The following is a 13,979-nucleotide window of genomic DNA, read 5'->3' as shown; positions in this document are numbered from 1 at the left end:
CTGCTCAAATGATTTGAAATCATTTGAAATCAATGATTTCAACTGCTTGCTAAGCAAAACTTTTCAAAATATTTCAGGGAAATATGGAGAAGATAATGAAAAGGTTCTTTGGTGGTTAAAGGATAGAAAAGCACTGATCTAAATGGTTCTGAACACATGGTACTTTTTGTAAATGGGTTTTGTAAAATATTTTTTATTTCATGATTATGATAGTGAGTTTTACACTGCTGTGACTTCTGAGCAAAGCAGTCAGTTTCATCTAAATGGGAAAAGTAAGTAACAGAAAAGCAACCATTTTCACCTAGACACTGAAAAATAGCCCAGAGGCTCTGCTCTCCAAGCTTCGCCAGTTCTTTCAACACAGCTCTGCTGATTCTCCTTGTGGCCTCTAGAACAGGAATGTTTCCATGAATTCATCTTTCCTTTGTGGAACATTTTTCTTCTTGTGAGAATTAGCCAGGACCCAAGTGAAGTGACACAAATGACAGTGTACTGTGCCAATAAGAGAGCCGCCAAATCCCAGGCAAGCTAACTTGTGTTTCCGCTGAAATTCTTTTTCATGCATTTCTTCCATTCCGGCCACACTGTCATGCCGAGGAACAGCTGGTGCCACACTTCCTGATCAAGGGCAAGGTTATAGCCATGCTTGGTTTTGTGCTTTGAGAACAGAAATGGGGCACGGGGAGGAAAGAGCGGGACAGAATGGAGAACTGTCTCAATGCCCCTGGCTGATTTCCAAGGTGTATTTTTAAGGACTGGAGGACCATATTGTCATGTCCTGGGAATACTTCACTGTCTCTTCAGATAGAAAACTTCATGCTCACTGAGAAACTCCTCACCCACGTCTGTGCAAAGGCCCAGGGCCCTCAACTGCCAGAAGGCTCTTGGGGTCAGCTTCTTTCAACCTACTGGCCTTTCATCACTGCCTCCCTTCATTCCATTCGGGTCCAAACACGAAACTCCAGGCTTCCTCATCTACTCGGTCACCAAAATCCCCACCAGTTAGCATGCTACACACTTGTTATCACTTAGTGTTTGGTGTGTCTTCCTATCGGTGGTTTGTGCATCCTAAGCATGACTTTTCCAATCTTACCACTTCTGTACATCTCGTAATGTAGTACCCCATGCAAAACGGATACTTCCGAAGTTGATCTTGATGTCACAGGCCAAATAGTACCTTTAAGTTGCCCTGGGGTGAAAGCCACCACTTTATAGATCTTAATAAAACAGCCTTGAGGTGACAAACGAAGGGCTGGGCCACAGCATTCACCAAGCTTCCGTGAATGAACCCTGACTCCTACATCCTGACACCCGGCTGCAGCCTTCAAAAGCTGTTGGTGTACACTTAGTTACAGGAATTCTGTAGAAAGATTCTCCATTCCTCTTTTTGAATGCCTTTTATTGATCCCACTACACCCACCTCCACGTCAGTCTTTCATATTATGAACTAAAACAGTCTCGACGTCGCTCTAGCACATTTCCTACCTCTGTCTGCCTTGCTTTGCGTTAGAATGAGTCTCAGTGATAACTTGTGCCTAGAAGACAACTTCTCACCTTAAGGGCAGAATCTCTAACTTCCTGGTGGCATCACCAGGCTCCCTGGCAAAGGCTTTGGAAAGTGTCTGTGTATAACGGACAAGTCTGCAGTGAGTGTTTTCCCTAGTGTTGTTACTTGCACAATTGTTTCCTTGAGTCGAAAATCAAGAACATTCTGTCATGGGAGATCATTTTGCATGCCAAGAGTTTCTCTAAGTTATTTAGAGAAGAAATTAGAGTTATTTAGTTATTTCTGTTTCTTGGAATCAAGATATACCACCTTATTGTGACATCAAGTGTCCTCCATTTCATTCCATTGGCTGGTTACAGCATCCATCCAATGTGGATCTGATGAAACTATGCCTTGGTAAATGCCTCTGTTGAATGTAGTCACCACTCCTAGCAACAAGTGATACACAGCATCTGAGAAAGGAGTGCTACAAGGAAAGACAAAGGAAGAGGAGCGAAACAGAGCACAGACAGAAATGGGGACATAGTTATCAGCAGAGAGATGCAAGAAGTGGAAGAATGGTTAGGGAAGCTGAGATTGCAGGAAGCAGGATGGAGAAATAAAAATGACCCTCACTGTCTGACTGTCACAATACTGATGAGCACTAAAATACTGTAGGTGCTGGCTCAGACGAATTCTCCATCAGCCTGTGAAGCAGCACACTATTTTCCCAGCCCATGAAAAACGTTATTAATAGAGAAGACCAAGGTCACGTAAGGAAGAAGAGACAGAGGTAAAGAATCCAGTCTTTTTCTGACTTTTAACTTACAAAACCTTAGAAAAAGTACATTAAAAGCAAATTTTTGAAACTGGAAAATTTCAAAGAATAAGCACATTTGCCTCATACATTTGTTTCTAGAAAAAGATTTTCAGAAGAAATCCATACTTGCAATGTCTATTTCAGTGCCGTTTAATTTTCACTTGGCAAATAAGGTAGAGGGAAGATTTGATTTGTATGCTGAATTAAGCCTTGCATCTGATATATTCAAACCTTGTGGAAAAGTCAAATGTCTCCACGAAAGCGTCGTAAACAGTGTCCTCCATCAAGTGTCCATGTGTGATATCCTCACTCATATTCACAGACGGGACACAACAGTAGGAAAAGGAGACATTTCTTTCATAAAGAAACTTTAAGAATAAACGCGTAAGTAAGGGGCTGATCACTAGTCTGCACAGTACACGAATTTTTGGAATGTTTAACAGATACATATGATTGGATGTGTGATTTGGGCAGGAAGTTCCCTTTCTGGGCATCTTCTGCTCGACAGAATCCCAGCGCAGCTCACGTTCCTGGAGCGTTTACCAGTCCTCTCCCGCCAGCCTGTCAGTCTGTAAGGGTTCAGTGCTTGGATGTTAGGGTAAGTGTTGAAGACACTCGGAAGATCTGGGGGAGCATGTTGCTAAGTTGATAAAACATTTCTTCAGAAATACTCTGTAGGAAGTGAAAAGAAGAAAAGTTTGTACTTGTTAAATCATCATTGATTTTTACAATTTTAAAGTATTTTAAAATAATGGAACTAGTTTTAGATATGGAATGCAATATGTCAAAATTTTCTTTCATGACTGGGTTAACCGCATGGCTATGGGCAGGGGCTGTTTTTCTGGCTCCATCCTCTGACAACCTATGTTTCTGTCAAATACCAGAAAAACCCCCAGACGACACTAGTGTACTCGGTAGTAAAGGTGACGCTAGTTTTGCTAAGTTCTAGCCAGAATATAGAATTATTCTCTGCCAATGCCCTTCTTTGTGAACTCTTCAAAATCTATAAAACATAGAGCCAGTCCCGATGGCCTAGAGGTAAAAGTTTGGCAGGCTGTGTATCGGCGGCCTGGGTTCAGTTTCCAGGCACAGACCTACAGCACTCATCTGTCAGTAGCCATGCTGTGGTGGCAGCTCGCATAGAAGAACTTAGAACTATACACAACTATGTACTGGGGCTTTAGTGTGGAAATAAAAGGAAGAAGACTGGCAACAGATGTTAGCTTATCTTCCCCAGCAAAAATAAATAAATAAAATCTATATAACATAAATATGGGGGAAAAAAACAAAGGAATGACGAGTCAAGTTTGGTTTTGGGGTTGACTAAAAGATCCTTTGAGTGGTAGACACTGACATCTTTGATGATAAACTGAGTGCCTTTGTGGCACCCAAATGCTTCCCCCTTGAAATCACAGGAAGCTGTCAGCATTCTGTTACGAGTTTAGGGCAGTGCGCCTAGCTGTTATCTGCGAGGAATACTGCCACAGAGATTAAACTGAGGTGCGATCTATCCACATAACACACCTGTGGTACCAGAAATTGCACTGTCCGAGAAACTCCTCCATCCCATGAAGCCATTTCCATCATGAAACCTAAAACAGAACAGCAGACTTGGCTGAATTATGAGTTCTGGTCCTCAGACTTACCAGTCACTTCCTGAGGTAAGTGGGATTTTCACTGTGGGGCTTTGTCTTGACTTTCCAGGTGGCTGCGTGCCTGTAGGTGAGGCTAAGCCTACAGGACACATAAACTTCTGCAGCCCTTACTGCTCCACGCCAGAGGCTGTGAACAGCTTTGTCAACATACTCTTACTTGTGATTTCTCAAGTCCTATTTAATCTCTATACAATGAAGCTAAAACAGGCTATTAAAGGTTAATTAAACATGTGGCTCTATTTTTTTTTCTTTTTAAGAAAATAAAAGGCAATACAGAAGAAGCTACACTCAGAGCAAAATATAAATAACATCCAAATATCTTTGTATTTCACTGGGGCCAGAGATTTATTTTGTGACTGGAAAAGATAAGTAAAACAGACCATTATGAAATAGTTGCTTGTTAACCCATTTAACTGAGGCACCAGATGACAGCAGGAACTTTCATAATCTTTCTCCCGGGTGGCTCCACTTTCACTATATGAGAGGAAGAAACATAGGTGGTGGTTGTTAAATATAAGGTTACGCTCACCTTTGACACACTTAAACACAAGTTCTGCTCTCCTTAAGCACCACGGTATAGTCATTTCCTAAAAACAGAAGCAAAACAAATCATATGCTTTTAACAGAACTTTGTAGAAAAACAAAGTATAGTCAGATCCTAATTTATCTATAATGCTGACTATCCACTTTGTGAATAGATTTAGGCAACTATTTGCAAATTTCAGTTGGATTTCCTCTGGTTTTTAGGAATACAAACTTTTCCAGCTGTTAGACTATACTTGTAGAATGCAGACTAATTTAATTAGCCTAGTAAATATAATTTTAAAAATTAACATATGCTTAAAACTTTCTAGACAATTCTAAAGACAAATATCAATGACATAAGAACTCCACCTATTATTGTCAATAGGTTAGCACGATAATTCTATTAAATTTTATAATATTTGAATAAGAAATGCATTAAAATGGTTTTATCGCATGTCATTACAAAAGTAATCAAATAAACGAACACCGCATCCCAGCTATCTAACAAACCAAATGCATTCGTTTTCCTATGTTCCTTTGTAATCTTTGACCAACTGTGCACACGAGCGCCAGTGTCACTCTATAAGCAACATCTTTATAGTTTTTCCTAGTTATGATCAGTGATTATACCATTTTAAATTGTTTCTTTTCACTATCATCAGAACATTTTCCCATGTTGCAAGTCTTCATAATTATAACTATAAAATGTTTATTACTTCATTATGGTGATTCCCAATCTTTTCGGGTCTTAGGATCTTTTACACTCTTAAAAATGACTGAGGGGGGCTGGCCCCGTGCTGGGTGTGCTCACAGCTACTGGGGTGTCCTTGTCCCCAGGCCCCTTCAGCTCACAGAGCAAGGAAATACTTATGTATCTATTACCCGGATGTTTTAATTTGCATTCAAATGCTAATGTTTTACGGTTTATACATTTTTTCTTCTTGGGAATAAAAATATGCTCATTGCCACTTACGCTGCAAGTAACTAATGTCTCCTCTAATAAGTACTTTCTAAAGACAGTGCATAGTAAATGACCTCAAAAAACTCCAAGTATATAAATGCTTCAATATGCAAGGTTTTCACCTACAAACGATTATTTTTTTCTATAAAAGTCAGGAAATCACAAAAGGTTCTCTAAAGTACTTCTCATGCTAAAACATTACGGAAGCGTTAGGTACCGTACCAAACAACTGTACTCTCTGTAAAAGCCATCAAGGGCTTTGACGGAAGTTCCTCTGCGCTCTGGAGAGCTCACATTTGCTAGTCTGCCTGTAGCTGTATGCTAATATACAAAAGAACTAACAATTTTCAGCATTGATACTGCCTTTCACTGCAAATTTTAGGCAACGCATAATCTCCTTCTTGGTCACTTATGACCCCTAGAGGTCTTCAAACTGGGATCATTTCAATGGAATCAATTTTTTAGACCCTCACATCCACAGGAATCCTTTCTTAAAACTGATCTGACTGAAGATCTACCTTTGAGGGAGGTGTAGGTTTCTCCTTTGCCACCTCCCCTTCCACAATCCTCCTTCTCCCACTTTACGAAGAAAAGCTTACTTCTCTCCTATCCTGACACCGCCACCTCCCAATATAAAGACCTTCAGTGCATCAATCAAAACATCGGTTTTTGTATTGTAAAAATGAAGAAATCTAACTATTGTAAATCATGTGGCTTACAATTCTTTGAGGTTCAATAAAACTGAAAAAAGGATCTAATTTGGAGGTGTTAGCTGTTAATTGTTAAATTTTTGATGCTAAAAACTGTGATGTTAATTTTAGCCTATAATTCAGGAGTTGAAAGAAATCCATTGGCTATAATAATAATAATAATAAAAAAAGTAACAACTGTGGTGAGGATGTGAAGAAATTAGGACCCTCATACATTGCTGGTGAGAATGTAAAATGGTGCAGCTCCTGTAGAAAATGGTTTGCCGGTTCCTCAACAAGTTACACACAGAATTACCAAACGACCCAGCAACTCTACTCCTAAGTACATACCCAAAAGAACTGAAAACATACGTTTAAACAAAAACTTCTACATGAATGTTCACAGCAACATTATTCATAATAGCCAAAAATGGAAACAACCCAAATGTCCACCAACTGATGAATGGATACACAAAATGTGGGCTATCCACAGAATGGAATATTATTCAGGCATAAAAAGGAATGAAGTACTGATATATGCTAAAACATGGATGAACCTTGAAGACATTATGCTGAGTGAAAGAAGCTAGACACAAAAAACCACAAATTGTATGATCCCATTTGTATGAAATGTTCGGAGTAGGCGTGTCCATAGAGACTGAAAGTAGATTCGTGGTTGCTAAGGGATGGGGGACGATAGGGACTGACTGCTAATGGGTAGACGGTTTCTTTTAGGGATGATGAAAATGTGCAGAAGTACATAGTGATGACAGTTGCAAAATGTTGCAAATTTACACCACTAAAACACCACTAAATTTTATTTTAAAATGGTTAAAATGGTGAATTTTATGTTTATGAATTTATCTCAATTAAAAAAAAACAAAATCAGTGACATTGATATAACAAAACTCTTCCATCCAGATCTATTTATGTGAACAAACTTCTCAGTACTTACATCTATAAAAATACCAAATAAGAATCACATTGATCCTAATTCTAGCAGTAATTAACATTAACTTATAGACACATGAATGGGGAAAAATAAACAAAACCCTATCCATCTCTACAAGAAACGCATTTTGGTGAAATTTTAATTTATATGTTGAATTATCAAAATATGTGTTATTTTGATCAATTATATACTAGTAATGCTATAATAACAGAAAAAAATTATAACAGAACTATGATCATAGGGAATACATTTAAAAAAATTTCAGTTAATATACATATTTTCATTTCTGAGAAGTCTAAGGTGACTAATACAAAAGAATTAAGCATAAAATACATCACATTAGAAAAAATTTTATGGGGATATACTGGAATGGAATTATGAGTTCAAAGAGAAAAAGGAAAGGTGTAAAATTTGACTCTTAAAAGTTCATGCATTTTCAAAATGGACGATGGTGGATGCGGTCACAGCACTGAAACTCCACAGGACATATCTAAGACTGACGCAACAATTCTTAGCGTAAAAGGCAACATTTTCAATTTTACTGAAAATTACCTTTTTCACAACTATTTAAACCTACGTGAAAACTTTAAAACATGTGAGGGGTAGTTATAGAAAATTATTTGGGGGCACACATGAGCAAAAACTTATGAGCACTGATGCAGTCCACTTCAGGATGAGAGCCAAAGGGAAAACAAGGCAGGACGCTGCTCTCACTGTTTTCTGCAATCTCAGTATTTCTACTTCCACTATTAAGATTCAGTAGGTTGACAGATGCTGCCAAATCTGCATGACTTACAATGCAATCCGAATGCATTTTGAATGAGGCTAAACAAGAACAGAGTTGCCACAGAACTTTGTATTTTGCTATCTTCTCTTCTTTTCTCTTAGTTTTTCCTTTCCAAGACTAGGCATCTCGATCCTGTCCTCACTGGTGTCCCCGAGATCCTCTGGCCGAGTTCTTTCGTCCTTCGATTCTTCCTCTCGCTCCAGCGTGCTTTTGCCCTCTTCCTATCCACCATGCGCAGGTCGGCCGCTCTCATCTCCTATTCTAAAGGGAACCTTCCCTTGACCCTGTCACTTACGTCCATTATTCCTTCACCACGAAACTTAAAATGGTGCTATCCACTTACTGCCTCTGCCTCCTTCCCAACTACTCATTCGTTCACCCTTGGCCATTAGGCTTCCACCCCTACCAGCTGACGGAAAAAATGCTTTATTTGAGATCATCAATGATCATTAATTACTAAACATTTTCTCAGTCGTAACTCACATTAGTGGCCACTCCCCTTTCTTCATGAAACTTCCCTGCCCCCTGCCTGCCCCCTCTGGGGGTTGATGCGTCATCGAATTATCCTAGTTCTTCACACATCTCTGATGGTCTTTGTGACCTCATGCCTAGTTATTGCTATGCCTTCCAATCTAGCTTCCTGGATTACAGTATTTCCCCTCCAAAGCACTGATTTGACTAATTTAAGTGCATTTCTGATCATAGTATACTCCTGCTTAATATTTATAATTACTTCTTATTGTCTCATGAATATCTAAGCCTCTCTTTTATTATTTAAGGCTATTTACATTAGGTTTAAAACTACCTCAGCTTCTATGACTTTTAAATTAAAAAAACCGAAGCTTTCATTCAAGCATAAATGTCCACCTTTGCCTGAACATGATGTGCAATGCCACCGGTCACCCACCTCCTCCCATTTGTCCTCAAACCATTTCTTCTGCCTAGAATGCCTTCCCCATTATTTCTATCTATTGAAATCCGATCTCCATTCTTCACTGTCCAGCTTAATTGCCACCTCCTTCATAAAGCAACTCCTATTTCCCCAGCTAAGAATGGTGTCTCTATCCTTTGAACTTCCAAAGTATGTGGTTTTTCTTCTATCTCAACAATCACATTTCACTGTGTATTTTGCGGGGGAGGGGGATGTGAGAGGAACAGGGGATTTCTGTTTTCTTTTCTTTATTAAGTTATGTCCTCTCTGAAGGCACGAACCACTATTTATTCGCCCTCATTACTTTTACAATGCCTTCTGTAATGCTGAGTAGACAGATTCTCACAATTATAGGTCGAATGAATTATCTTTTATCTATAGAAATTTAAAAAGAAAGTGACTTTCTCTGTAACCAGAAACAGGCTTTAAGAGGAAACTACTTTTTGTGTCCAAGACACTTTGTTTTAAGGTTGATAAATAAAAGAGGTCTACTTGCTGAGAGGGCTAAAAAGTAGAGTCCTCTTTCCCAAGGTTCTGGAAGCTTAAAAAAATGCCTGGTAGAATTTTCTGAAGTTAAACTTTGTGTTGTAACACTTCCCAGCTTCAAAGTTCAGAAAAGGAAGAGTATTTCCTGGTAACTTCGAAGACTGTTCTAAGACAGCCACTGTGCCTTCTGGGACACACACATGCAGGGCGTGACAAGTTTGTCTTCTGGCTTGTTTTGCCCTAGTTAAAAAAGCCAATGCAGAGAGAGAGCAAGGTGACTAAGGAATATCTACCTACAGCTAAGAGAAAATGCTGATAGCTCTGAAAACTACAATAATAATGTCTTATGTTTACAAGGAACTTCAAAGCAAGCTTTATAAATTAAAAAAAGACACTGAAAAGGGGCCAGCAAATCGTGCAAGGTCATGTGACAGTCTGAGACTTGTATTTTCACTTTCTTAACAGTGTCTTTCGATGAGCGAAAGTTTTAAATTTTAATGAATAATTTTCAATTTATTAAATTTTTCTTTTATGGCTTATTTTTTTGTGTCCTAACAAATCTTTGCTTAACCTGATGTCATCAAGTTTTATTTTATGTTTTCCTCTAGAAGTTTTATAGTATTAGCTCTTTTAGTTTAATTTTTATGTATGATGTGAGGTAAAGGTTATTTCTTTCTACATGAATATCCAATTCTTCCAAAACCACTAGTTGAAAACACTACCCTTTCTCCCATTGACTTGCGTTGGCATCTCTGCTGGAAATCAAATGATCATACATGTATGGACTTATTTCTGGATTCTCTATTCTGTTCCTTTGATCCGTAGTCTATTCTTCTGCCAATATCACCTTGGAGCTTTAGAGTCAGTCTTGAAGTCAGTTGGCGTGAGTTCTCCAACTTTGTTCTTTTTCAAATTTGTTCTTTTTCAAAATTGTTTTGGCTGTTTTAGATTCTGTGCCTTTCATATAAATTTTAGAATTAGCTTGTCAATATCTTCAAAATTGCCTTATAGGGATTTTGATTGGGATTAAATCTATAGACCAACTTGAGGAGAACTGATATCTTAATGGTATTGAGTCTCCTAACCTATGAACACAATATATCGCTCCATTTATTTAAGTTTTAAAAAATTTCTTTCAGCAATTAAAAACTCAGTTTCACAGTTGCTAGGTCATTTTTCATAGCATCTTTTTACTTGAAGACATTTTCAGCTTGTTTTCAAGTTCTTGAGGCACAGTAACCAACTATTTTATGGTCTGTCTCATAACTCCAGTGCCTTTGTGTATCTGGTTTTACCTTTGGTTGTTTCTGCTGGTTCTCATTCTTGATATTTTGTTTCCTTAAGGGCCTATTTACCTTTCACTTCTGTTTAACATTTTACTGAAGAATCATATGTAGGAATAAATACTAAACCATAAATGAGTATTTGCATCACCTTAGAATATTAATCTAAAACATAACATTTTTCAAAATACCATGAAAATAATCAGAATTAAGAAATTATTACTATTTATACTATTATAGCAAAGCACTCATTTTTATATAAAAAAGCATTATCTAACAGTAACTTGCCTTATACTCTATAATTTACTGACTTCTATGACTAGCCTTTGAATTATTTCAGGCGAAGGTTAAGCCTAAGCACCACCATTCACATGAGGACAATTGAGGTGAATTGTAAGCATAGAGCTTCTGAAGAGGGAGCCTTGAACACCAACCTATAGAATATGTATTATCCCAATGTATTAAAATCAGGATAATATGGTAATGATGAAAGACTGAAGCACAAGTTGGAGCAGGGACGGTTCCAATGGTTGACCAAAAGTAGACAGGGAAAAAAAATCACCAAGTTCTTTCATTGCTCCACTTCTCCAAAGATCATCAGCTTTTATCCATGCTTTCTTGCTTTGTGTGTATATGTGGTTAACAGTGTGCTCTAGAGCAAATATCTATGAGACAAGATAGGAACTTACACTCTTCAGAATGGTGTGAATTAATGACAAAGTTTCACGAGTCCTATAAAGAGTACACCAAAATACAAATTCACAGCAGGATCCCAGGATATCTCTGAAGTGACAGACAACTTAATTTTCAGACGATATAAACCCTCGCATTCTATCTACTTTAGCCTGATGCTACTTAGCAGCATGTGCATCTGAAAGGAAGTGCCAGACAGGTGCATGCACACGCATATACACATTCAAGTTGTTTTCAAACCTCCTATTTGTCGACATAGAGACTCTGTCCCAAGCACCTCTGTCATTTTTCCTCTGATTAAAACCAGCACCTAAAAAGAATGGCTTTGAGTTCTTGGAAAAGCTAAACTGTAAGCTTAGCAGTCAATAAGGTCTTGAGAAGACATAACTTATTGGATGTCATCATGGGATGTGACCTTCAGTCCCACAGAGAGCCCTCTTCTGGAAAGAAATCTTAGTATATATTATACAGTACATGGAGTATACAACATAGTAAGTCAGGTAGGAGTACAGAAAGTTTTTGATTGTGAGTTCTAAGTAATGGCAAAGTGACTAAACCTTAGAGTCACACCTGTGAGAACACACTATGAAAGAGATCTATTGAAGAAGCTGAACAGATCATGTGAAACACTTCAGACTTTGGAAATGAGGCAGAAAATTGGATTCTATGGCTATACTTTAGAAGATAATGGAGCACTGCAGAGAGAATAAATTCTCAACCTGTGAAACTGAAATTAAAATGTCAATTCTGATTATAATTGCAGATAATACCTTCTATCTCAAGTAAACGGCCATCCTTTGACTACATAGTTTCAATCTTCTGATTAGGGTAAGGCTGAACTGCAGAAGTGATTAAGATTTAGTTGGTATATACTTTTAGGTCTTCATTGTACGTCACTGTACGTCTTGGAAGTTAGATACCAGAATTACTTTCTGAGTTTATATATCCACGGGAGAAACTGCAAGACTATTCTTTACTCTCAAGTACGTGCCTCTGAGGGACGTGAAAAACTGTATTAATCAGTTTCACAGCCATTATCAGAAGGTCAGAAATAGCCTTTCTTATTTTCCACATTCAAAAGCAATGGGTTAGGTACAACCACTTTGGGAAACTATTTGGCTGTATCGTGACATCTAACAATTCCATCTCTAAGTATATACCCAATAGAAATGGTAAAACATACGTACTAGAATGTTCATAGCAACATTAGTAATAACAATCAAAAAACCTGGAAACTACCCAAATGTCCATAAACAGTAGAATGGCTAAATGACTGTGGTCTGGTCACACGATGGAATAATATATAATGATGAGACTAGACAATCTGCAGCCACAAACAACAATATGGATAAGTTTCACAAACATAATATTGAGTGAAAGAAGACAGATACACGAGTATATATACTATATGATTCCACTTACAGAAACCACAAAAACAAGCCTAACTAATCGACGCTTTTCAAAGTGCAAACAGTGGTCACCCTTTCGGAGGGAGTGTGGTTTAAGCGACTGGAAGGGAGCAGGAGGGTGGCTTTTGGGCTGTTGGCAACGTTCTGTCTCATGATCTGGGTATTGGTTACATGAGTGTTCATGATGTGAAAATTTGAGCTAGATACGGTGTGTGTACTTTTCTATATGTGTATTACACTGTAATCAAAAATTTAAAACAAATAACATCATCGTCAACCACAACAATTATAATAAGTAAAACCTCTAAGTCCCAGATTATTCAACAACAGTAAAAATAAAAAGAAGGACTTGCAAGTTCATTCTGCATATATTAGGTCAGACTGACTAGTGTGACAATAACTTCAGATCACAAAGATCTATGGGGACAAAACTGATAATACCAGTATGTCTTTCTTCTTGCTGATAGATTATTTTTTCCTTTCTTTTTTTTTTAAACTGCAATGAATTTCTACACCTGTTTTTATCTGCCACAGGACATGGACTGTTTCAGACATTATCATCATTACCCTGCACAATGAAATGTGGTAACCGAACGTCTAGCAATTCTGTTTGTTAGAGGAAGAAAACAACAGCTGAAAATGCTTTGGGATCCTTGACGAAGCGAAACCAAGTATTACCTCTATATCCTGGAGAGTGTTGTCTGAGTTCGTAGAATAAACTTCTTGACCTGAACGGACGTTTAAATACAACAAATGGGAGGATCACAGCTCAATATACTTTTGTGAATTACAATGGACACTTTGGAAACAAACTTAATGTTCTGCAGCTGGCTGTCCCGATTTAAAACATGGAACTTTGGTGACATTGTGGGAGAGGGAGTGCTGGTAGGATCAGATGTCTGGAAGTAAATCCGAACTTAGTGACTTTTGGAAACACTGTTTTTGAGGTTGTTTCCCACCTACATATAACCATTTTTATCAACTGGTTAACCAGGAGTCCAGCTGCAGGAATGTCTGGATGTTTCCTTGTGGCTGGAATTCATCACAAACTTTCTTTGCTACTCCCCATAGATTCTTTTATAGATGGACTAGTCAGTGATGACAACTTAACAATGGTTAAAAATTCCTGATGGAATGAAAACATAAAGCTACAGTGGAAAAGAAAAATATGTTTGTCAATCTCTCCTGACACCATATCAGATACAACTGAGGCTACAGAAGCGCATGGATGAGGAATTAGAAAGTCGGATGCAGGTGTCACAGGATGGCGCCAGAATTCTCTTAATCAAAATGACGTGTCTG

At 38.0% G+C, this 13,979-nt stretch overlaps 1 protein-coding gene across 4 annotated transcripts in view; it reads right to left on the bottom strand.

Annotated features, from left to right (window-relative positions):
• Positions 1-223: 223 nt before the first annotated feature.
• The window catches only part of C1H12orf4 (chromosome 1 C12orf4 homolog), a 45,291-nt gene continuing 31,535 nt past the window's right edge, over positions 224-13,979 (bottom strand). For all 4 annotated transcript variants that reach the window (XM_046664833.1, XM_046664826.1, XM_046664817.1 and 1 more), the window contains 3 exons: positions 4,491-4,548; positions 3,831-3,898; positions 224-2,978 (listed from right to left, as the gene is read on the bottom strand). In XM_046664833.1, coding sequence (XP_046520789.1) covers positions 2,886-2,978; positions 3,831-3,898; positions 4,491-4,548 — 219 coding nt within the window. In that variant the 3' untranslated portion in view covers positions 224-2,885. The remainder of the gene's footprint in view (positions 2,979-3,830; positions 3,899-4,490; positions 4,549-13,979) is intronic.

This window comes from Equus quagga, chromosome 1 (assembly GCF_021613505.1).
Source record: "Equus quagga isolate Etosha38 chromosome 1, UCLA_HA_Equagga_1.0, whole genome shotgun sequence".
In the NCBI taxonomy this organism is placed as follows: domain Eukaryota; kingdom Metazoa; phylum Chordata; class Mammalia; order Perissodactyla; family Equidae; genus Equus; species Equus quagga.
This window is presented reverse-complemented; position numbering and strand designations above follow the sequence as displayed.